The sequence below is a fragment of the Artibeus jamaicensis genome, unplaced genomic scaffold (genome assembly GCF_021234435.1).
Source record: "Artibeus jamaicensis isolate MK-2021 breed Jamaican fruit bat unplaced genomic scaffold, CSHL_Jam_final contig_332, whole genome shotgun sequence".
NCBI classification, from domain to species: Eukaryota; Metazoa; Chordata; class Mammalia; order Chiroptera; family Phyllostomidae; genus Artibeus; species Artibeus jamaicensis.
Window position 1 is genome coordinate 16,662,163 of NW_026521788.1, and position 26,554 is coordinate 16,688,716.

At 38.3% G+C, this 26,554-nt stretch overlaps 1 protein-coding gene across 3 annotated transcripts in view; it reads left to right on the plus strand.

Moving 5' to 3' along the window:
• REEP3 (receptor accessory protein 3) overlaps nucleotides 1-26,554 on the plus strand; it is a 75,038-nt gene that overhangs the window by 33,532 nt on the left and 14,952 nt on the right. For all 3 annotated transcript variants that reach the window (XM_037158689.2, XM_037158691.2, XM_037158692.2), the window contains exons 3-5: nucleotides 17,118-17,194; nucleotides 19,476-19,596; nucleotides 19,747-19,860. In XM_037158689.2, the coding sequence (XP_037014584.2) occupies nucleotides 17,118-17,194; nucleotides 19,476-19,596; nucleotides 19,747-19,860 (312 nt within the window). The remainder of the gene's footprint in view (nucleotides 1-17,117; nucleotides 17,195-19,475; nucleotides 19,597-19,746; nucleotides 19,861-26,554) is intronic.

Here is a 26,554-nt window from a genome sequence, read left to right on the forward strand (position 1 = left end):
AATATCTACATTATTTAGGCTAAATTAGAAAGAAGCAATAGAATATGGAGATAAACAACACAGCCACCAGAACCATGGTCTTCAGGTTATCATCACAGCCCTATCCATTACTAGCTCTTTATTCAGGTTATTAGACCTTTCTGTGCCTCAGTTTCCTTTTCTGTAAAATGAGAACTGTAGTAGTACTGACCCTCTCAGGTAATTGTGAAGATTATATGAGTTATCAAACATAAAGCATTTATATCAGTACCCGACATATAACAGTATGTTATATAGGATTTATAAGATGCATGTAAGATGCATGTACACATCTAACCTCTATATAGTATTCCACCATCGCCATTCCTTTGCCACACAGTGGTTTGTTTTCCCTGCTGTTATTCATTGTGTTCATTTCTACTTTGTTTATTGGTTTCTTGGGTTTTTTTACATTCATTTGATATTCTCTGTTCTTATTGCACATTTAGACCCAAACTCTGCCACAGCTGTGTGAATTTCTCCTCAGTGTACTCTCATCCATGAGATATTCTGGACTGGCTCTTGTTTTGGATCCTCAGATTTCTTCATCTCCTGGCTTTCTCTTTCTTAATTTACTTCCTCATTTTGATAAAATGCATCTTTCCTAAGAAGGCTAGCTTACAGGTAAAATTTTTGAGATGCTAGGTTGGAAATAATTTTCCTTCAAGGCCTTTCTCCATTGTTTTCTAAGCTTCTAGTGTTGCTGTGGAGAAGTCTGAAGCTATTCTCTTTCTTACCTACTTGTAGGGTCTTTTCTACATCCTGCCATTTAAAGTTTTTATGATGATGTGTATTAGTGTGAGTGGATTGTAATTGATGTTGCTAAACCTTCAGTAGTTCATTTTAATCTAGGAATCAGCTGTGGGGAATGTGGTTAAAATTTATTTCTTTAATGATTTTCTCCACTCCATTTTTCCCTGTTTGTTCTATATGAGATTTCTTCTATTCAGTTACAAAGGTCTTATGCATAAGACCTCAGCACGTCTTTCTGGGGAACATAATTCATAACCATTTCCTTGGAAAATTATCTGTGTGTGTGTATGTATTGTACCAGATATATTCTTTAGAGAAGACTTCCATTCTGAAAGTTACTTGGTTGCTACACTATGATGGGAGAATCTCTCAATATTCAATTTCTAAACTTTTACTTAATCCCTATTAGCCCTACTCTAAACTGCCAGAGATTTGCAAATACAGAGAACCTGCAGTTCTCTTTCCAGAGGATAAGCCCAGGGTTCTGCTGGGGCACAGAGGGGTACCCAGGCAGCTAAGGTGAGGGTGGAGCAGAGGGCCCACCTATCCCAACTTGAACTAATTGTTTAAATTTCTGATCTTTTTATTCTTTCCCATTCCTTTCTTTTTGCTTGATTTTATGATAGAGTTCTTCAGTTTTATCCTCTAATCCTTCAATTAATCTTTCAATTTCTGCACCCATGTTTTTAATTTCTAAGAGCTCTTTTTTTTCTCAAGTGTTCCTTTTTCTATAGTGTCCTATTCTAATTTTGTTTAAATTATCTTCCATTTTGTCAGAAGCTATGAGTAGTAGTTTTTTAGACATGTTCTTCTTTCCTTTGACTTTTCTTTGTTTGTTTCAGGTTCTACTTTTTACTGTATGATTTCCTCAGATGTTGGGTGACCCTTAATTTTCTGCACATGTTTGAGTATTATATTAAAAGGCTGATTAGAGACCTGTCCAGTATAGCTCAGTGGATTGAGCACAGGCTTTAAACCAAAGGGTTGCCAGTTGGATTCCCAGTCAGGGCACATGCCTGGATTGCAGGCCAGGTCCCCAATCAGGACCATGTGGGAGGCAACCACACATTGATATTTCTCTCCCTTTCTTTCTCCCACCCTTCCCCTCTCTCTAAAAATAAATAAATAAAAATAAAATCTTTTTTTAAAAAAGGCTGATTAGAAAGAAGGCCTGTACCAAAGAAAAGGTTTGCTGACTGTGATCTTCACTAGGCTGGCCTGACTAGGCAATTCATTTCTTCCTAGGGCTTCCATAAGGAAGTACCACAAGCTGAGTGGCTTAAAACAACAGAAATGTATTGTGCCACAGTTCTGAAGGCTAGAAATACGTAATCAGCATAGGTCCAGGGCCACGCTCCCTCTGAAACCGACTGAGGAGAAGAATCCTTTCTTGCCTTTTTCTAGCTGCTGGTGGTTGCCAGCAATCCTAGGTGTCCCTTGCCTGCAGGCTGCAGCTCTTCAGCGTCTGCCTCTGTTGTCTCATGATATTCTCTATTCTCCCCTTGAGTGTCTAGGTTTCTGAGTATTGTACGTTCTTCTTTTAAGAACACCAGTCATATCAAGTTAAGGGCCCGTCATACCCCAATATGACCTCGTCTTAACTGATTACATGTTCAGTGACCCTATTTCCAAATGAGGTCACATTCTGAGCTACTAGGGGTTAGAACTTTTCAATAGTCTGCTTGGACGGCCTTAACAAAATACTATGCACTGAATAGCTTAAACAACCCAAAATTATTTTCTCACAGTTCTGTAGGCTGGAAGTCTAAGATCAGGGTTGGTTTTTAGTGAGGTCTCTTTTTTGCTTATAGATGGCCGCCTTCTCTCCCTGTCCTTACATGGGTTTTTTCTGTGCATGTGTTGAGAGAGAAATCTCTGGTGTCACTTCCTCTTCTTATCAGGACACCTGTTCTCTGGAATTAGAGCCTCACACTTATGACCTCACTTAATCTTAATTACCTCCATAAAGGCCTTATCTCCAAATACAGTCCTTGGGGGTTAGGGCTTCAACATACGAATTTGGCTGGTGGCACAATTCAGTGCATAAGAGCATATCTTAAGCATAAGGTCTTAGGCATAAGACCTCAGCATATCTTTCTGGGGAACATAATTCATAACCATTTCCTTGGAAAATTATGTGTGTGTGTGTGTGTGTGTGTGTGTGTGTGTGTGTGTGTGTGTTGTACCAGATATATTCTTTAGAGAAGACTTCCATTCTGAAAGTTACTTGGTTGCTACACTATGATGGGAGAATCTCTCAATATTCAATTTCTAAAGTTTTACTTAATCCCTATTAGCCCTACTCTAAACTGCCAGAGATTTGCAAATCCAGAGAACCTGTGATTCTCTTTCCAAAGGATAAGCCCAGGGTTCTGCTGGGGCACAGAGGGGTACCCAGGCAGCTAAGGTGAGGGTGGAGCAGAGGGCCCACCTATCCTTAAGTGACTGGCAGCCATTTTCTCTGTCTTTTGCCCTTTTTGGCCAAGAATTGTGCCACCAATTCTTGAGCCCTTTGGGAGCTTTGCGATGACAGTTGGGTTGGCTTCTGTTTTTCCCGCTATGGGCTAGTATTCCATTTTCTCAGGCCTCTTAAATCAGTTACTACTTACCCATTTCCTCCTAGTTCCAAAAATGTGGTGCTCTCTTCTCTTTTATACTGTTCTGAACTTGGATCTTTTTAAAAAATCACTTTTTCTGTTTTAATGAGATTTGTGGTGGGGAACCAATTAAATGTGTATATTCAGTCTACTGTCTTTACCCAGATTTCCAAAATGAACTTGTTACTGGGATACTGTAGTTGAATTATCCTATGATATCAAAGAACACTTATTTTATCATTAACATTGTTTTTTAAGATGTGTTCACATAAGAGAGATTTAATGGTAATACACAGCATTTTTCAATCTCTGCCAATAATTTTAAATTTTAATTTTAGCTGACTTTCAGTGAATATATGTGTATCTTGTCTTGAGTTATAGTTGTAAATCAGGTTTCGATAAATCATACTTTTCACTTGAAAGAGTTAAATAAAATAAAATCACTTGGGACATTTCATTATCCTTTAATGAAGTGAATCTACTTACATTTACTTAAGTTAGCTGTCAAGTATTCTTTGTAAACTTAATTTTTGATGTGCCAGGTTTACTTACTATATATGTAACTCATAGCAGCCTGAAACTTTGCTGCTGAAATAATTGATAATGTTATTCTTATCAAGTGATATATACTCTACCTTATGTTTTCTAAACACAATTTCTTCATGAACATCTCAGGATCATTACAATGGATCCACTTTAGAAAACAGGTATTAAATTTGAATAAGGTTGTGTAATTGGGGAATTGTAAATGAATGCCTAACACAGTTTCTTCTAAAATTTTAGCATGTGAATTAGAATACCCATTTTTCTGTATGAACTACATTGAAAGCATTCCCACAACTTTCACGTCAAGATGTAGCTGACCAACCACAGCTGCCTTGTCTGTCCTTTTCTGGCTCCCGATACAAATGCTTTGGAAAACAGAAACAAAGAAAAAAAATTCTCACGGTAACATTTAAACTTACGGTGCTATGCCAGGCATTTGCTAATATCTAGGAAAAACTTTACCAGCTAGTGCCAATGGAAATAGATTTTTAAAAACAGGGACAGAAACTGATGTTTCCACTGAAGGAAACGTTAGGTAATAAATTGGAAGGAGGCCTAGCCACCTCCACCCTAATCCCCGGCGATGGAACAGTTGAAAATCATGAAAGCTACAGCAACCAAAAACCTCAGTTGTCACCACCCTCCCTGCAGGGACAACCGTGTTCAGAGGCAGCCAGTGTTCTGCCTCCCCCTTATCTCTTCAGAGGCTATAAGCTCACTACTTTGAAGAAAACCCCAATGAGTTCCAAAAGGGAGAAATAATAATTGCATACAAGAGAAAATACAAATGTGCTGTACCAGATGAATTTAAAAATTAAAATGACAGCAACATATATTACAGTTTATAGTCTTGAATATAATAGCTTTATAAACCTGTATTTTGAAAAGGAAGGGGGAAATGAAACATTCAACTCTCAAAGCAAGAAAAATATCAAAATTAAAGGAATTTATAAAGAAAGCCAGCTGAATAAAGCAATAAAAAAGTAAAAATAAAAGTATAAATGAAGTTGAGAGAATGGCAATATCCAAGAAGTGTTCCCTTGCAAAAGTCTGGTAAGATAAATACTTGAAATAGCTTTGATAGGGAGAAGAGTAGAAAAAAGGTTTGACAAAGTGAGAAACAGGAAAGGGGTTAAACAAAACCCTGGCTGCTGTGGCTCAGTGGATTGAGCATGGGCTGCAAACCAAAGGGTGGCCAGTTTGATTCCCAGTCAGGGCCCATGCCTGGGTTGTGGGCCAGGTCCCCATAGGGGGCACGGAAGAGGCAACCACACATCGATGTGTCTCACCCTCTCTTTCTCCCTCCCTTCCCTTCTCTCTAAAAATAAATGAATAAAATCTTTAAAAATAAAAGCACAAAAATTTTCAAAAGGGGTTAAGTAAGCAATGCTAAAGTTGACAGCAATATTGAACTATCTAAAAAATTTTTTAAATAGAATGTTTTCTAATAATATAAGACATACCAGGTCTTTTTCCTTTTCAGCCGAAGGTTACATTATTTGTGAAAAGAAAGCTCCTCTTTTACACAATACCAGGATCCACCTTTGGCATGCTCAGATATATACATCATCTTTCCATTATGTAGTTAGAGAAATGTAGTGCTTTACCAACTACAGCTGTAATAATCATATTGTCAGCCAGATTGCCACCACACTGAGAGGACCTCCCCAAAATGTAAAATCTAGAGCTGTTCCTGAAGATTTTAGCTAAGAAAAATAAAACTTTTCCTCAAAACCTCATGGAATTTTAAAAGCTCATGAGATTTGACTTTATTTTAAAATATTATATCAACTTTCAAAGATTTCCAATAGGCATCTTTAAAAAAGTATCTAACACTCCAGTTGTATTATGTTAAATCCTGAAGAAGACTGGCACAATAAATTAAGGAAGCCACCTGGGGAGGTTTTTGTCATTAACATAGTGTTTGAATATAACAGCCTAGTAATCAGCATATTTACCGTGTCTCTATAGGAGGCAGATTTAGATTTACTCTTAGGGAAGACTCTGCAGACACTTCCTCCTTGGAAGGGAAGCAGCGTCCACCAAGTGGTTACTGTCCAGATAACTGGGCTCTTGGGTTGGGTAGACAACAGGAATGGTCCTCATGGAACTTTGGGGTGAAGAGCCTGTAGAATTCCATTTCCTGAGTGTTTTGCTTAAAACTTGTGTCGGCTCAACTGATAGCCCTTAAACAGTGCCTTTGAGAACTGGACAAAAGGCCCAACCTCTTGTTTTATGAGCTTTTTGGGTTTGGTTTTTTTTTTTCCAATCATTGTGTTCCTGTGCAGTGTTATTTAAATAAGCGTACATTTTAACTTTTTACACTTAACAAATTATCTCACAAAACTTAGTTCATCTTCTTTTCTTCAAACCCAGGTCTCTTCTTACGTTCCCTTTATGAATGATACCACCTTGCTCCACATGGTATTGCCGGGACATGCACAGAGGAGCCTCCTGCTTCCGTGCTCCTCAGACTTTAAGGAGCATAGGCATTCCCCAGAGGTCTGGTTGAAATGCAGATTCTGATTTAGTAAGTCTGGCCTGGGCTTGAGATTCTGCATTTTCAACAGGCTCCCAGGTGATGCTGATGCTACTGGTCTACAGACCACAGTTCAAGTAGCAAGAATTGTGTGCATGTTCTCAACTGTGGTTACACATCGGAAACACTCATGAAACTTCCCTCTTAAACATCTCGCTGCTCTCTCTGCACCTTGTGATAATGGGACATAGGAATGGATGTAATTTTTTTTTAATCCCCAAATAATTGTTAGCCACAGCCAAGGTGAAAATCATTAAGAAGTACCCTATTTTATTGTGAATAATTATCACTTGTGCTTTTAAAATGCTTCAGTATGCAGATGGGCACTATATAACATTGTTTTAGAAACATCTGTATTTAAATGGACTAATTAACAACTTGGAATATATTATAGAAAATATTATTTTAACACAATTAACCATATGTTGGAACTGGGAGGGGGTAAGACTTTGAGTTGGACTTCATCCTAGTTGCCCTGTTTTAGGGTTGCCCATATACAAAATTTTTTGTCAATAAAATTTCCCTTTAGAATCATCCATCTTTTTTCCCGCATCTTTCTCCAGGCTCCTTGCTCCTCTCCCCATGTTTGCCCAGGGCCTTCAGGCCGTCCTGCACTCTGGCCCTTCCTTACCCCGAGTCTCCTGTGTTCTCTTACCTGCTTCTCTCTGCACTCACCCAAACGTGAACCTCAGTTCTCTCTGTGAGGGCGATTGCACGTGCTTTTGGAGGGAAGTAATTTGATAACAGAGGATCATTTCAGTTATGACAGGGATTGATTTTTCCGGCAGCTTTTTTCCTACCAGTCTGCTTCTAAAGGACACTGTGGCCCTGGCTGGCGTGGCTCCGTTGGTTGGAGTATCTGTCGTCCCCTAACCAAAGGGTTGTGGTTTCAATTTCTAGTGTGGGTGTGTGATCCCAGTCCCGTTGGGTGTGGGAGGCAATCTGATTTCTCTATTGCATTGATGTTTCTCTGTCTCCCTTCCCTTCTCTCCAAGAACCAGTGAGGAAATGTCCTTCAGTGAGGATAAAAACAAACATTTTTTTTGGTTGTTTTAAAAGACTTTTTCACTATCTGCATAATTATTGCATGTCTAAAGTATGCTGTCAAGCCTATAATATAAAGCTACAACCTGTATATAAAGAGTGCCATCTTAGCTAAAGAATGACATTTTTCATTTACTGTATTAGCCATATAATTTTGCTAGTCACCTGGAGAAAGGAGCATCCCTTTTAGTGGCTAGGTTATTAATTTACTTGTGGAAATAGCAAGATGGAATTGACTGTGTCGACAGATGAGGTACAGGGGGACCATGGTGCCTAAGAAGTGGTACCAGCCCTTGGACGTGCCTCAAGTAGGAAACGTGTGTAATGGGCCAAGAGTTTGGGAACACTAATGGAAAAAAGAAGGTAGCCCGACAATTTAGAATGGAAACTCGGATGACCTCTAGGATGTCCTTTTAGCCCAGTTTACTGTTCTCTATCTGAGTAGGCTCTTTACCAAACTAAAATCTGGAGAAATTCTATGTGGTGTTATTGAAAGGAAACTGTGCCTCTTACAAATATTTATTATTCCACATAAATCAACATAACTTTAAACAATATAAAAAGTGAAGTCCTGGGAATATATCCAAAGAAACCTAAAACACTGATTTGAAAGAAAATATGTACACGTATGTTCATTGCAGTGTTATGTACAATAGCTAAGACATGGAAGCAGCCCAGATGTGCACCGTAGTTGAGTGGATAAAAAAGCTGTGATGTGTTTACACAATGGAATACCACTCGGCTGTTTTAAAAAAAAGAGTATCTTGCCCTTTGTGACAACACAGATGCACCTGGAGGCCATTTTGCCAAGTGAAATAAGTCAGTCAGAGAAAGACAAATACCATATAATCTCACTTATATGTGGAGCCTAATGAGCAAAATAAACTAACAAACAAAATAGAAACAGACTCATAAATACAGAGAACAGACTGACAGCTATCACAGGGGAAGGGAGTTGGGGACTGGATGAAAAAGGTAAAGGGATTAAGCAAAGAAAAATAAAAACCCTCATTGACAACAGTTTGGTGATTACCAGAGGGAAAGGGGGGGGGGGTAGCAGGAGGTAGAAGAGGGTAAAGGGAGATAAATAGTGATGGAAGGAGACTTGACTTGGGGTGGTGAACACACAAACATTATACAGGTGATGTATTGTAGAATTGTACACCTGAAACCTGTATAATTTTATTAAACAGTGTCACCCCAATAAGTTCAATAACAACTTTTTTAAACGTGAGGTGTGAATTCTGTCACTGTGGATGGAGAGAGCTATTTTGGACGGAGAGGTTATTTCTTCCTAAATTTTGCTCCTGGAAACAGTGTCTAAAAGCAGTTCCTGCTTCCTACATCTTCTTTTCAACACATTTTTAAAAAGTAATTATCTAGTTTGAAAACATTTTTGCACTTTTTTTCTTATCTCAAGTTCCTCAGACTGTCAGGGTCAGGGGGTGAGAGACGTGGGGCTTCCGTGATTCTAGGGCACTGGGAAAGACTGAGGCGTTATTGTTGCAGTATTTCTAGTTACAATCCACCCCATTTTAACACCAGAAACATCTATATAATGTGAGGCTTTCTCCTTCCAAACAGCAGGATATTCTGGGTGGTCTTTGGCAGTGGTACCTGTAAACCGCAGGTAAACCATGTTGCTGGCAGTTCAGCATCTGAAAATGTAACTCCAGCGTAGCTGAGTCTCGAGGTGCTGTATAAAGTAGACACCTTTTTAAATGGGGCAGTGGGGTACCCCAAAGCTGAAGAAGCCCAAATCAATCCGAGCCTAAAATATTTACCACATGCCACATCTTTCAAAACAAAGCAAAACAAAACAAAAACTGTTTTCAGCCATGGTCTCTAAACACTTTGGATTAAACTTCAACTAGCTTATTTCCAAGCATGCTTGTAACTTAGCACAGCTCTGGGAAAAATCCCATCGCTGAGCCATCTGGGTCGGATAAAAGAGGGAGTTTTTCTATCTGATTTCACATTTTGTTCCTTTTGTTTTGAATGGGGGAAATCATTATGAAGTAACCAAATTATTGCATAATGTTAATGAAACAGGGAAAATCTTTTCAACTCTATAGTATTTCTAAAGAATTCTACATTAGAAGTTCTCTCTGTTGTCTCTGAAACATGGTGTAGAGTGAATGTTTAGGGTGCGTTGACTTGAGTGAATAACTAATAATGGTCACAAAATAAAATCCTTTTTGGGTGGTCTGAAATTCAGCAGTGTTTATTTCTTTTCAGACTCAGCAAAGTTTTTTTTTTTTTTCCAGCAAAGCATGTTTTCGCATTTTATGTTCTGGATTTACTTAACTGTGGTTATCATTGAAGTCATTATGCATATGTAATTTTTAATTTTCTTATAAAGTCCAACATTAATTGCTTTATGATTAAAGAACATGAAATTAAGAGATGTTGGGATGTTGTTTACTCTTTGATAACTCTGAAAACTGTGACAACATAGGCTATTTTATGTTATAAACTGCTGTTTGCAGTCCAGAGTTACTTGTTTGAATCTTGCATCAGTTCAGACCTTAAAATTAAGAAACTTTTAAGTAAAAGTCTGTGCTTTTTTCACCAGGCTCAGGGTACTGGGTCCTGAGAACATGATGGTAAACAAGGCAATTTCAGTCCCTGTTAGTCGTTACAGTCAAACAGCAGAGACAGACGCTAAGTAAACCATTACACAGACATGTTGCAATGACAAGTACAGTGCAGAGTGTGGCCCTAGGGAGGGGCAGGGGCGGTCAGGGAAGGCTTTTCTTTGGAAGTGCTAGTTTATTCAGATGAAGCAAGTGAATAATATATAATAAAATGGTAGTTATATGCTGGGTCAGACATTGTGCTGATGAGCACCTATTCTTACTCTTATTAATCAAATCCATGAAAGCTTCTGAGATTAGGAATGCCTTGACCTCAGGGCTTATGATGATTTCATGTCAAAAGACTTTGTTTATAATAAGCCTTAAGTAATATTTACCAAATTAATGTATCACATAATTTTTTTCATCATACAAGTTTAACTTAGTATAATTATGTCATTTAACTTCTCTGTATTGATATGGCTATTATAATATCACACTAATCATAGTATAGAAAGAATAAATTATATAAAGATACAGTGTAAGAAAAATATTTAATTAATGTGCCATTACTGCTATTAACCATGACCCTTAGAAATCTATAGCCACCTGCTTCCCAACGGGACATAATATCCCATAAATATTTGGGGACTATGCATTGCTCTCAGTTTCTCTGCGGGAGATCTGGAAGATTGTTTTACAGTTGTAGTTTACTTTTCTTTGCTCTATATGTTTGGGGATCTAAATCAGTTTCATAAAAATTGTCTTAGAATGTGAATTATAAGGATTTGTTTTGTTGAAAAATGTTAAAAGATCATGAAATGAGGCGAGCTTTTCTCTTGGCATCTGGATAGGTAAGTGCATACCTAAGTGGAGCATGGCCTTTTGACAGTAAATTTAGCCTGTGGGTATATTCGTTTTACAGCATTCTCTCAGGCTTAAAATATCCTCCAATTCCTTTGAGAGAGTAAAGTTAAGAACACCATCACATGACTGTCTGGGTTTCTGAAATGCTAAGGCTTTGTGAAAGCCTTATGGATTCTGAGTAGTAATAAAACAAGTACTGGCTTGTTAAGTGTGATAACCTCATCTATGAACTATATAAACTGGAATGTAATTTTAGATACTATGGTTTTATATCACAGATGATACTATAATCATCAAAAGAAGCCTTGCCTAATTACAAGAGTGTATTTTCTTAGAAAATAAGTCAATTTTGAATGATTTTAAGATTCCATTTGAGAAATCTTTTATTTATATTAAATTAAATCTATATTAAACCATTCATCACATTCCTCTAGTTGTGAAAAATGTATTGGGTAGAGTGTTCCATGAGATGACAGCCATTGCATTGTAACCACTTTCAGAAGAAGTTTATTACCAAATAATTAGGGAAAATGGAAATTACAATCTTGCTTATAAGTTAGCCCAGTTTATTAATTCTTCCAATAAATATTTTTGAACATCTGTTTTGTGCCAGGTACCGTGCTAGGCATTAGGTGTGCTCTTGGGAAAGAAAACGAGTAAGCGAAATAGACGATCAAACAACTCTTTCATGTAGTCTTCTTCATGCTGACTTTTATGCACTTCACTCTTTTTTTTTTAAATATTTTTTTTACAGAGAGAGGGGAAGGGAGGTACAAAGAGAGGGAGAGAAAAATCAGTGTGAGAGAGAAATCTTAATCCGTTCCTTCTCAGATGTGCCCCAACTGGGGACCCAGCCCACAACCCAGGCCTGTGCCCTCACCAGGAATCAAACCAGGGACCTTTCACTTTGCAAGACAATGTCCAGTCAACTGATCCACTCTGGCCAGGGCTGCACTTCAGTCTTTGGATATCTCAGACGCCTATACAGAGTATTTACTTTAAACTGAACTCATATTTCTAACAAACTTACAATTCATCTGATTTTTGGGCCTATCAAAAATAGAAGGGGATTGCTAATGAAGTCATATATACTGACAAGGAAGCTGGTAACTAAGGTATTCACACAGATAGAAGTCACATTTGCCAGAGGCTCACACTAAAATACAAAATAATATTTCTCCGACTCTGCCCCAGTCTGCAGCATGAGAACATCAATCCATCCTATCCTTCAGTTTCTTCCAAATCCTTCTGAGAGTCCCTGGGAGTATCTCAACCAGAATTTCTTAAAATGGTAGTCCTCTTCTCCATTTCTAGATCGCTGTGGTAATATTAGCCATCACCACCAACCAGTGGCTGTGCCACAGATGGCAGCTATGGCACTGTGACGGACACCTGTGTAATTCTGGGACCACTGCTCCCATAGCCTTGCTCTCTTGTCTCCACAGAGATTAGAGCGTGACCCTTCATATTAGGGTAGGCTGAGCTGTTGTAATTATAAATACAATAAAATGCAGAAGGAATATAAAAATGTTTTTCTCTCACATAACAGTCCAGCTTAGGTGTTCATTTCAGCAAGGATTTCTCCTCAGGCAACCTCTTAAGAACTGGGGCTCTGCCCGTCTTTAACATCACAGAGCTCCCAAGGTGGCTCCGTTCTTGATCTCCCAGCCAGGTCGGGACACGGGTGGCCGAGAAGCATTGGCCCTGGTTGGGCCACTTCTCAGCCACCACTGTTATTATTATGCCTATTTATGGACAGCACACTGTCACCTCTGTTTCTCTCTTGTGTCGCTGACCTAGAACTTTCATGGAAGCCCCCTGTCTTTAACACCTGGAGCAGCAGAGAGCATCCTTGGTCACATAATCTGTTCCACTTCTACCCTAGGCTGTTCCCTTTTCCATCTGTATAGAAACATCTTTTCTCAACCTTTACTGTTCCTCTCAAATCTGCTCATCCCCAGCTTCAACAGGTGGCCTGCCCTTCTGCAGACTAAAGTAAAGGCCATCAACTGTGACCACTTCAACCCTCTTCCCAACATGACCATTCTTCTCTTTCCTCCTTGCCCTGAGGAAGATGCATCCCTGTTTCTTTCTTGAGCCCACTCTTCTTCCTAATCGTATTCTTGCCTGTTTCATCTGGGATCTGGTTCCATTAAGTATTTTTGCTCTCTAACAATTTGAATCTCAGCATCTCCCTGGTAAAATGGGCCATCCTTGAGGGTATAAACACGCTTTCATTTTGCCTCATGCTACTTTTTATTCTCCCTTCTTTTTTCTCTTTAAATCAGATCTCTTAAAATACTAGTTTATATCTACCCATCATGTCTTCACCCCCACCTGCCGTCTGATCTTCTGCACTCCCAACAAAAAAGAGCACACTAAGCTGTGTGCAGGCCCATACTCAATCGACAGTTCACCATCGTATATTTACTGAGCACCTTCTGCACCCCGCACAAAGGATTCATCAGTGCACAAAATAAAGTTTTTGCCCTCTTGGAGTTTACATTCAAGTAGGGAAAGGCGGGGGGGGGGAGTAAATATTTGTTAGATGTGTCTATGATATGTGATATGTGCTAAAAAGAACAGTAAAGCAGGATGAGGGGATTAGGAGGATATTGATATTTTAAGCAGCATAGTTAGGAAATTATTTGATAATTAATTTGAGTAATTAATTATCTGATAATTATTTGAGCGGAGACCTGGAGAAAGTGAAAAGGCTCTTCACAAGGGGAAGAGCATTTCAGGCAAAGGCGACAGCTCATCCTAAGGCCCTGAGGCAGGAGGAGATCCACACACAAAGGACGGTAAAACTTCGGATGTGACTGGAACAAAGCAGGGAAGGAGGAAGAATTCATCTGAGACCAGAACGGCAGCCTGTGCCAGAGCCATAGGGCCTGCTAGGCTGTGGTGAGATTTCCGATGGGGGCCATTATCAGAGAGATTTGAACAGAGGAACGACATGAGTTGGCTTGTGTTTTAAGGAGATAACTCTGACTGCTCTGTGCAAAATAGACCCAACGAAGCAGAGTGAACAGCTATGGGAATAATCATAAGGAGATTATGGTCCCCTGGGCTGGGGAGGTATCTGTGGAAGTGGTGAGAAGGGGCTCCGTTCTGGATACGTTTCAAAGAGCTGACAGGCCAAGTAGTGCTGGAACCTTCTGTCCCTCCATTGGAGCTTCCCCCCACATTCCACATTTCTTCTCCTTCCTTACAGCCCAGGAGGCTGATCCATAGACATGTCTGGCCTCCTTTTGGGTTTGGCCCCTGTGAGGCTCCTGCAAAAGATGTGAACGCAGGAGGGAACGTGAGGTCAGAGTATTGTGCTCAGACTTCCTGGCCCCACTGTTCGGCTGTGACTGCCTGAGCTGAAGCCCTTCCCTACAGTCACACTGTCTGGATTCCAGGAAACCTTTCCCACTCATCCCTCCTTTGTGCCTAGGGCGAATGCCACTCCCTGCCGTTGCCACCTCAAGGGTGTGCCGCTGTCCTTTACTGATTTTCCTCAACTTGCCCACAACTTTATAAATGGCCCCTTTAGTAAGCTTTCCTTAAATTTGTATTATCTTGACTCATCCTGGAGCTGGAGCATCTAATAAACTTCTTTTTTAATCAGTCATTTATTCATTTTTCTCCCCAGTAAAATGTTAAATTCTTGAGGATAGAAGCTTTTATTACCTGCTTCTGTTCCCCTGGCATGAGTAGGTTTTGCTACAGTACAGCTTTTTCAATGAGTGTCATAATGCAATGATGCCACTTGAGTCCTTAAGAATTGCCTAAATTATGTTTACTATGAAAGATTAAAAGTAAGGGGGGGTGTGTGCATGTGTGTCTTAAAAGGTGGGTTGTGATTTATTAAAGTTACATGTTAAGTGACTGACTTTTATTTACATGCTATTTTAATAGCACTTATTTCCATTATATTGTTGGCATAAATTTGTAAGATTATCAGTGTGACTATTTTCCTACCAGTTTTTTTTTTTTTTTACTACTACATTTTGTTATTGATGTTTTCTGCTGGTCTAACAAATGTTTTATCATCACAGATTTTTTTATTGTACTTATACTTTGGTGACTTGCCCTCTTCTTTCTTTTTTTAACTTGGACTTCTGTTTTTCCTTTGGGCATAACCGTACAGTCTGCTGAGCAGCCCGAGGTATAGTTTTAATAAGAGCTTTGTTGAGTAATCATTAGGTGTAAAATCTCAACCATTAATTTCCCATTAATTTTTCCATTAATTTCCCATTAATGGAAAAAAAGAAGCAATATCTTTTCAATGTTAACTTTCTTTGTGGTCATGCCTATGAGTAACACACATGCGCGTGCACACAATGAATTGATTTAACTATTGCCCAGATTCAGCTATTCTTGAGCTCCATATTTCTAATAAGGAGAATGAAAATTCCATGAGGCTAAGAGAGCATATTGTCAAAGAATGTATTCATTAAAGAAAATTTAAAACCACAGAGTCTTACTTATATAAAATTGTAGCAAATTTCCCAGGAAAGTGGCCAGGAATACCTTATTGACTAGATAGTTTGTTGTATTTTAACTAAAAAAAGCATACCTCTCTTTTTTGACATTATTTTTGACATAAAGCTACCCTTTATTTTTGACATTGTTAAATATTCTTACAATTTAAGTAAATATGTTTTGCTTTTTAAGAGATAAGCATTATATACAGTATTTTAAAGCAGTTACTTATTTTGTGGGTTTTAAAGCTAATTTGGTCATTTCATTTGGGGACTGAATACTCATTTGACGATACTGAAGCCAGGTTGTTTTTGATCCAGGAGACGCGTCCCGGCCCATCTGAGGGCCAGACGTTCAGGGCACATCACCACAACTGCTTACCCTACAGTACCTTTCGCCTTTACTCAAGTCTTTCATCAGGCAAATTATGACTCTCTATGAGTATTATTTATTATTATTTTTCATTTGAAAGGTCACAGTCAGAATGATGGTTATGAAATTGTGAAATAATGGAAAATTATTTGAGTCTTTCTCAGTTTCCTAAACTTCCTTTGAGAGAGACCAGTTAATTGAAGCCTCCACTTTCCCAGGAGAGACGGTGATATACTCTGCTCTCTGAGTCTCTGCGCTGAGTACAAGAGAGGGAGAGAGAGTTGAAAAAACTTGGTTCAGAGACCATCATCTTTTGGCTGTGTCCACAATCGCGGAAGGAGGGAGGAGAACTCCCCGGAGCTCCTTTTAGAAGGACACTGATTCTTGAGGGCTCTGCCTTTATGACCTAATTCCTGCCCAGCAGCCCCACCTCCTGACACACATTTGGGATGAGGATTTTAATAGATGAATTTTGAGGGGGACACATTCAGTCTGTCCACAACTACCACCGTGGTAATGAAGTAGAAGAAAAGAGTGTGTGAGAGGCAATAGGCTTATACATAGGAAAGAGGAGGAAGAAGACGCTAACCTTAGACTCTCAAAGTGCGTAACTAGCATTCTGGATGTAAGAAATACAGGATTGTTCTTCAGTTTCTGAAAAGTTTATATAGATGGAGAAAATGGGAATGCAAAATTTAAAAAGCCAATACAGATTAAATGTGGTCATACCATATTATACTATTTTATATAATGATTAAATAGTTGATAGCCTTCCAAAAGAAGGCTATAGAAAAGAATAAGATCTTTTACAGAACTTTCCTTTAGTTAGGAGAACTATATCCTGTTTTTCCGGTTCTTTCATTCAGATCCTTATGTTACATTGTAACAGGCCCAGAGATTTGTTATTCTTTGTTTCTTGTACTCCAGGACTGTTGATGCAGTGGTGTGAGGAACTCAGACAGGAAGTCTGTTGAAAATTCAACCGTCAACTTCTGCACTTGACCCAACATACCGTACATTTAAAAATATACATGTATATATGCCCTGGCTGGTGTAGCTCAGTGGATTGAGCATGGGCTGCAAACCAAAGGGTCGACAGTTCAATTCCCAGTCAGGGCACATGCCTTGGCTGCAGGCCAGGTTCCCAGTGGGGGCCATAAAAGAGGCAACCACACACAGATGTTTCTCTCCCTCTCTTTCTCCCTCCCTTCTCCTCTCTTAAAAGTAAATAATTAAAATTTAAAAAAGAAATATATGTGTGTATATATACATAATTATTCAGTTACAAATAATTTTACTCTGTTATTTCATAAGTATTTTTGTTATTTCCAGGTTCGGTGGATGATGTACTGGATTGTTTTTGCTCTCTATACTGTGATTGAAACAGTAGCAGATCAAACAATAGCTTGGTAAGTTCTAATATTGAGAAAGGACCATACTACAGACTCATTAAGGGGTGTCCTGAGTTCTTATCCTGCCTTTTGCTGTTGCCTAAGTAAATTTGATCAAGTTGTTTAATTATCCAATGTCTTGTTTTCTTTATCCGGTTTTCTCATAAGAACATTGCTTTGCTTCCAGTTCCTCTCCAATAAAGGCAGTCCGTTCTTCTCCCCATGTGCCACTTTCTGCCCATCTCCCATACATCTTGTAATCTCGGAATAGAGAAATTGGTTGCCAGCTTTTTTTTTACACTGATGACATCAGGCTCCTTTTCTTTATCACTTCCTAAAAGCCGCCTCTTTTGACACCCACAGCATCTGTTTTTAACACTCCCTCCCTGTCCTTAAAACTCTCATCTACATTCAAATTAGATGGTATCCATGAGGACACCCACTAACCGACAGCTCCTGGGCTGCTCAATTCCAAACCTCTAAGACAAAATTAAAGCATGTTTGTGTCCTCAAGGATTTAACATTTTACTGAGGGGCAAAGACTTCATGGGACAACTTGCATCTCCTCGTGCTGTATTTCAGGAGTGCATTTCCATCCAGACACAGACAGGTCCTCCTTTCAGAATCTGTGCATTTCCTGCCTTGCCAGTTTCTTCAGCTGCCCTCACTGTAAAATCTATGGCCTAAATAAGCCCAATTGCTCTTACTGACTTCTTTCCCAGGCTACTAAATGAGCTGAAAAAAAATCAGTCAGTTGCCCATATAGGTATCAATTTGAGCTCACCTTTCCTTTCACTTGTTTTTGGTCCCTTGCTACTCCCCTCTTGTACCTGTTTCAGACCTTTACTCCTCTCTCCTCGAACTGTCTTTCTGACTTTGCTGTTCTCATCCCATTCTCACGGCACACTAGGTCACACTGGATTGCTAGGAAAAAATGAAGTCATCAGAGTTAAATGTGCTTAGCATCTGCCCTTACTTACAAACTTCTCTGTAATGTATCTTCATCCATCTTCCTCTTCCCTCTTCTGTACCAAAGCTCATTCATTTACTTGTTATGTTTTTGATATAGGGGTTTGGGAGAGGTTTTTCTGTTTGTTTTTAAATGGCAGATTCCAAAACATGCTAGATCTCTTAAGTGTCAAAGTTCTCTTTTTAAAGATTTCAGTTGTGCTGGTTGCAAATTTAGCATACACTATTAAAATCTGAACAATGCAGGGAACGTTTACCACAGTGAGAGTCCTGATACCCCTGAGATTGCACCATCACAGAGACCTTTCTTTGACTGCGCAGTCATCAGTCATCATGTCTTATTACCTGATACCCATCTGCCCTTCAGAAGAGTCCAGATTTTTCATTTATTGTGTATCTTAGTGCTTCTCTGACCAGAGGACGTCGATCCCCTCGTGCTGTATTAGTTAACTTTTGCCATGACAACAAACAACCCTAAGAGCAGAATACATTCCAAACACTCACATTTATTTCCTGCGTGAGGGAAAGCAGTCAGTCATTGCTGTCTTCTGGGCTTGACTATTTTAAGTGTCTTTTCTTTTGGGAACCAAGGCTGGGGGAGTACTTGCTGTCACAGCAGAAAGCAAAAGTTTAAATCAAGGGTATGGAAGCGATGGGGGTGAGGGAGTCAAAGGGCATGTAAATCGTGTGGCATACCATATTCTGTTTGCAACAGCAGGTCACGTGGTTAAACCCACAGTTATCGCTTAGGGAAGTGGATTCAGCCTACAAAGAAGACACTGCAAAGACACATGGAAAAGGACATGGGTTCCATCTAACCCTAATTCCTAGTCTACCACAATGGTAGTTCCATTTCTCGTGTGAGTGAACAATTTAGGTCTGCGAAGTGCTGCAATTGTGGCCAAATGAGATGAGAGGGAAAGTTTTCTGAGAGCTCTGAGGATGAGAAAATGAATGTGTGGAGTAACATTGTGCATTTGGAGCGTACAAATGCTTGTCCTGGTAATTGGAGGTGCACAGGTGCTGCTGTGGCAGTGGGCTCTGCAGATGGAAAGGTGGACCTTACCGCCCCGGCTAATGCTTGTCAGTGCCTTCTCGGACTGAGCACTCAGTGGCCAGCATCCCTGGTCTTGCTGAAATGGAAGAATCTTGACTAGAAGGTGTGAACCTCTGCAAGAATCAGGTTGCTCTTGTGTTAACTGATCTATATTGAATGAAATTGGTTTGTCAATTCAAACATAGTTGTTTGAACTTCTTAAAGTTTTTGTTATTTGCTCATTGTCTGTAGTTTTGTTTTCACAGGCATTTTTTCCAAATTTTTTCTTATTAGGTTCCCCCTGTACTATGAACTTAAGATTGCTTTTGTCATATGGCTGCTCTCTCCTTATACCAAAGGAGCAAGTTTAATATACAGAAAGTTGCTTCATCCACTTCTTTCTTCAAAGGAAAGGGTAAGATATATAAATTATTTGCACAAATCACATGCTTTATGCTATAAAGTTTGTGAAACATTTATATTATGGGGGAAGTCCTATTTTTTGGCTTCTGGACCTTCTGCTTAAGTAAAATTAATATCTATGTGTTTGGATTTTTTTTCCCAGGAGATTGACGATTATATTGTACAAGCAAAGGAACGAGGCTATGAGACGATGGTAAACTTTGGGCGGCAAGGTTTAAACTTAGCAGCTACTGCTGCTGTTACTGCAGCAGTGAAGGTAACTTTTTATTTCCATTTTTTTTATCCAATAGCACATTAGGTCTGCAGACAAAGTAGTGTGGCTTTTTTGTCAGACCATTATAAAATGTTGGCAGAATTTTGCTTTCTGTTTATTTTCATAAAACTGGGAAGAACAAGTATCTAATTTTACAAGCATTTTTATGCATTTTTTATAACTAAATATTTTGAATCTCTTAATTGATCACAAAATTTGAGGTAGCTAATAAATAAAACATACCAGGAAATGTCATTTTGTCATAACTTTTCTACTTGATAACCTTAAAGTAGTTTGAGTGAATCACTGTTAGTGAAGATGACCAATCTTTCTTTCTCTGTCTCTGGTGTTCTCTCTCGGTGGCAATGTCTTGGTAGGATTTCTGGCTTACTTCTGCACCCCTACTTCAACCAATTTGAGGTAACTGATTATTCAAAATAAGGCATGAAAAAATTCTGTTTTTAAAACTTGAGATTTTACTTAGCCAATACTAATGTCATGTGTTGTGTTTTGCAAGCCAAGTTATGAAATGAGTGCCTCTGTGAAAACTTGCATTGTGGCTTTTTGATTTCTTTGCATGTAGTAATTAGTGTGGTTTATTTTCAATGCAATAGCATAATTGATTTTAGTGTGTAGTATGTGGAAAGAAAACAGACTTCAGACCCAGAAAGTGCTGAGTGTGACTTTCTAAATAACCATCTGCAATTTATTTAACTGCTGTATTCCCTAGTTGCTTCATGTATGAAATGGGGATACTATACCTCTCTGAGAGAGCACAGTAGGAGCCTAGTGAGCATTATGTACCTATATCAGTTCAAGGGAAATATACCTATCTCAGTTCAAGGGAAAATTTGAGTTTGTTGCTATTAAGTTAAATTGAGACTAAATAGTATTCTAGCCTTTGACTTAGACATTTTCAATTTAGTTGTCTTGAACTAAAACAATTTATTTCCATTTATGGAAATAAATATTCTAGTTAAACAGTGATTTTGTATAATAGTAGTGGCAAAGGGATAGAAAATGTCAAATGGAATTCCTAAAATAAACCTTCTCTTTTCAGAGTGATCTTTGGCTCAAGCATCCCAATTAATATGGTCAGAAGATAAGAAATTGGCATTATATACTAGAAGTGTTACATTGAGGATTAAGTGAAAGCAGTAACTATACAGCACTATTGATTATTTGCAGTTTAGAATACATTGCCTATGATTGGGTTTTGAAGGTTTTTTTATTCATATAAATATAAACAGATACTAAAATAGCAGTATTTTCAGCTTATTTAAGGACTATTTTCCATTTTAGAAGAAGTGCATTTGCTTTTTATTTTTTGCTTAATGAAAATGCGTTTCTAATTTCCATATCTACTAAAAAAGATCATCTAGGAGATCCAACATTCAACAAGCAGGAACGCTACCAAGAGACAACAGATACAGTTATCAAAGAAATAATACAGTAATATTTCTCAGAACAGAAGGACATAAATCTCCATATTGCTGGGGTCTAGAAAGTACCCAGAACAATGAATAAAAAAAAGACTAAGTGGATCTACTCCTAAGCAAGGTTTTACAGTATTTTGTCATGTATAATGCATACTTTTTTTGCCCAAATTTTTGAGGGAAAAATAAGGATGTGCTTTATACATGGTAGTACAAATTCTGTATCTATATAAATGTTCATTATTTCATTTATGCTTATGCACTAAAAGTGTGCCTCTAGAAAGCAATAATGATATCCATATGCAAAATAATATCCTGGAATATGATCATCAGTTTTGTTTCTAAAAATAAATAAATAAATAATTGAATTTTAAAATTAAAATGAAAGTTCTTTTCCTGAAAGTTGGGCCAAAAACATGAGTGCACATTATACACAGCAAAATATAGGAAAGGATTCTAAAACACCAGGGATAAGGAAGAAATTCTTAAAGATTCCAAGTGAAAAAAGTGTGTCACATTCAAGTGATCTAGAATCAGAAAGACATTAATTTCTAACTAGTGACAATGGAAGCTTGAAGATGGAAGACTGATACCATCCAAGATACCATAATGATTTTCACCTTCAAATTCTGAAACAGTGACGTTCTCAGTCACATGTCACCTTAAAATAAAATTTTTACTTTAGACATGCTTAGTCACAAAATTTACCTCTTGTGCATCCTATGTCGGGGGGTGGGGGGTGGGGGGTTATGCTCTGCCAAAATTAGGGAGTAATCCATGGTAGAGGAAAACCATGGGACTTGGGAAATTGGGTACCCACCACAGAAGGAAGATGACAGGAATTCCCAGAATGAGCACTACACAGCCAGTCCAGGAGACAGCCAGCCAGGATGGGATGGGCAAAGGGTGCCAGGGCGGGTGTCTCTGGGAAAAGTATGGCAATAAGAGTATCTGATAAGCCCTGGCTGGTGTAGCTCAGTAGATTGAGCGCGGGCCTACGAACCAGACATTTCAGCGGTTCAGTTCCCAGCAAGGGACTCATGAGAGGCAACCACACATTAATATTTCTCTCCCTCTCTCCTTCCCTTCCCCTCTAAAGATAAATAAATAAAATATTTTTTAAAAAAGTATCTGATAGGTTTAATCCTATGCAGGGTGATACTGAAATCATTCAGCCCATGCTGTGACGGGTCAGAGGACACACTGGCTGTAGGTGGCAGGTACCACAATGCAGCTGCACCTCCGCCCTGAGCACTGTGGAAAATGTACTGGAGGCCACATGAAGAGGGAGAGCTTTGAACTGCTAAACAAATGAAGTAGGGCAAAGGGGTCATTGTAACTCTGGCAAACTGTAGAAGAAAGGAAATGTAATAATGAAGCATGACTCAGTTCAGCAGTGAATAGCATTTACATCATAATCATGAGAACACACTGTGGATTGCAACTGTCATTTTTCTCCATTGGAAGGATGGGGGAAAATGAAGAAGGGGTAGAAGAGGATTAAAATCCTCATCTGCCATGCAGGAAAATAGAGGTGGAAACTAGTTGCCTGTGGGGGGCGGGTGGTAGGGGGCGATGAAGAGGAGAAGGGGACCAAGGGCTTGTATTTATTCACACCCCAAAGAGGATGCTTTCTGAATTGCTCATATTTAAAAAGCATCATCATTCAATACAATTCTTCAGTGAAACACTAAAAATTAAATTTCATCTTGAAGAATTGTTTAGAGAATACAGACATTTTAGAACATTGTTTTGGGAAACACAGAAGCCTACAGATTCCTTTTTTTTCCTCCTCACTTAAATATAGTTTATAATTCTACTACTTTGTGGGACACCCTCCCATGTTTTGTGACTATTTTGTGGGATGTTTATTTTATTTCGACTTAGGTTTACTACATCCAAAATCTTTATGTAGGGAATCAGAAATCCCCACTGTATTATCTTATCTTTACTAACCCCTCTTTGTTTATTTTTATATTATGCTCTTCTGCCATTGGTATTTAGCATCTCATATATTTATTTAGCATTCATTTATTTAATACCTACTATATGGTAGGTGCTGAGAATGCAGCACTGAATGAGATGGATGCAGTCCCTGCCCTCACAGGCTGAAATGAACATCTGTATACACTAACTAAAAAAATTCCATCTCGTCGTTGGTTGCCAAGAGCTTCCCCTTGCCCTTCGTGATCAAAACAAACATTATCCCACAGAAATCTTTCTGTAGAAAGACTATAAAAAGTAATCATATACCTATATTTCTGTGTCTTTTTTGTGATTCACTGTTTATTTTTATTTAATATATTTAATAACTTAAAACTACCTCCTCCCTTCAGAGGCAGGAATCATTTAAGTTACATTGCAAAAATCATCTAAGTTACATTGCAAAACCAGCCCTTATCCCATAACTGGACTTCATTGCGGAACTTTCCCTTCTGGATTGTGATGCCTTGACTCTTTTGTTACCAAGATCACTGCATGTGAGGCCGCCCTTGCCATTCTCAGTGTGAGCACAGGAAGGTTAATTCCACTATCCTGGATTGTATTCATTAGGAACAGTCATTAAATATGCTGGATGTAACATAGTGGTAACACTCTTTGCTTCGAGTTGTACTGGACCTATTTTAAAGTAGCTGAAATTAATTTCATCTCTGGAGATGTCAAAGAAAGACACTGTGACAGAAGAATCACTGAACCAGACACTTTATACCGAGGAATAAATTGAAATGGAAATAAGAAATAGGTCAAATTTGAGGAGAAACTGTAAGAAAGCCAGTAGGAAGACTTGAGAGTTATCATAAAATTTTATAATATATAGTTTGTTAAAAATAACTCTTAGGCTGAAGATATTTGGATTCTTGGTGTGACCTTTAAATATTGGTAATGCCCCTGACTGGGTTTCCCAGGTTGAGCCACCAGAGCATGTTAAAGATGAAAACAGGAATTTAATCAGAGCATTTATTACACCGTGAAGCAATTTTCTGAAAATGTTACTCAGTTCTATGATCTCATTACCAGGCATCTGTTCACAAGGTCAGTGTACAGGTTTATTTTGGCTGAGCAAAGCATAAACATACGAAGGACTTTCAAGGATTTTGCTGAGGATGTTCAGTACTCCCTAGCTTTTCACGTGACAGGTGCAGGTGGCTTTTGTACAGATGAACAGCACCACTGCCAGTCATATTAACCAGCTCTTAGGTTTCTCTCTGGCAGCCTGGGGTGAATTCTTTAGCAGATATTATTTTCAAAAAATCAGTTATCACAGAAATTAGAGCCTTACAGGTAAAACTGATGAACTCCAGCTGACTGTAAGTGTTCATGATTAGGTCAAAGATCTTGACATCTTGCTATTTTAATGGCTCTCCGTTTGTGAAAATATTTGATGATATTTAGCTGCTTATTAGCAATTTTTACAAAAAGCAGCTGTTCAGACAATGGGAGAAAAGATCATGCTATTTTTTTCTATCATCTAGGAAGCAGAATGTTATAATGAACACGGACTTCTCTAACAGACAATTGATTTGCATTTTTTAGTCCTGATCCTGTCATGAATTAACCATGAGATTTTGGACAAATTTGCACTGATCTTAAGTATTATTTTTCTTTCCTGTAAAACAAAGGGGTGAAACTTGACTTTTAAAACGCCTTATGTCTCTGAGAGTGGTTCTCAACGGGGTTGTTTTGCCTTCCAAGGGACATTTGGCAGTGTCTGGAGACATTCTGGGTTCTCATAACTGAGGGAGGGGAAGCTGCTACTGGCATCTAGCGGATAGAGGCCAGGGATGCGACTTCATATTCTGCAATGCACCAGGCAGTTTCCTTGCAACAAAAAGTTATCCAGCCCAAAATAGCAGTGGTGCTGAAGTTGAGAAAGTATGATGCCCTGAAAGTGCGATGAGTCGGAAAAAGCTAAAAGGATATATAAATATGTATGGGTAGTTTTGGTGGTAGATTACAAATAATTTTTCTTTTGTATATTTTTGTCTGTACAATTACTTTGATAAATATATATTGTCTCACTTTAAAACCACTAAAATATATTATTCACTTTATACAATTGCAGTCAATTATATTCTAATCTTAATCAGATTAATTGTTGAATGTCCATAGGGAAAAGAGATTTTCTAAAATCTGGAAATTAGCCTTATCAGCAATTATAATGTAATATGGCAAGGATCAACAGAATTATAGCTTCATGGCTATTCATTATTGAAAGTATAGTAAGAATTGTCCTGTAAAAGATTGTTGATATGCTTGTAAGCTTATAAAGCATTGCTGATTATGATTTTAAACTCAATTAAAATGTAAGGATAATAGAATATTTTATACAAAGATGCCGAAAAGCACAGTAAATTCCCCTTATTTAACACAAAATATAGTGATTTCAATGTGATATGTGACCAGGAAATGAAGTTACTTCAACAAAGGCAGAATTATTTGAGTGTAAAAAGTTAGATTTAGTCATATGCGCAGGGTCCCTTTTTACAAATGCCAGCCACAACCCTGGACACTTGAGTAACATTCAGATGTCCTGGTGCCCTTGGGAATGAGAGCTCTGTGTGGCAATAGCTCAGGTTCTGGTTCTCAGCTGAAGAACCTCATGCTCCAGTTCAGTTCTCAGCTGAAGTTCCCAGAGTTTCCTTGTGCTCTATCTACCTGGTCCCAGCCCTTCTAACCAGGCAACCCTGTGGTATTTGTTCTCGGCTTTTTAACTGGGTGTTCTGAGCCCATCCTAGTTCAGACCCTAAGAACTTGGAGCCACTGAAGGGTGTAGAAATATTTCTGCTAATGACCAGTCTTAATATAAAATATTCCATAGGATACTCCTTAATTATGTTCACTTTTATGTTCTTATAACCTTTCTGTTACTTTCTCTTTGATTTTTAGGATTGATTTTAACATACAAAGTGTAAATACAGTTCTGCAGAAAATAGGATATAAAATGCTGAGATATAGAATATCCTTAAGGATGGTAATTCTTTTTCTCCTTATCAACTAAAAACGCTGTTTCCACACATATTTTCCTCCTTGACTGGAACCGTTCTTCATTTTTCTTATACTTTTTATTTAATATTACATAAAGCAAATAGAAGAAGATAAACAAAACATTATTACTTTGAACAAAACCTCAACACCTTTTAACATTGTTGACAAATGACTATAATGTCTTATTTGTGCCCACAAAACAGATAAACAGTTTTTCTTTTAATTAACAGAGCAAGGAATTAGATGTAGGAAAAATGAATAGGAAATGAATCAGA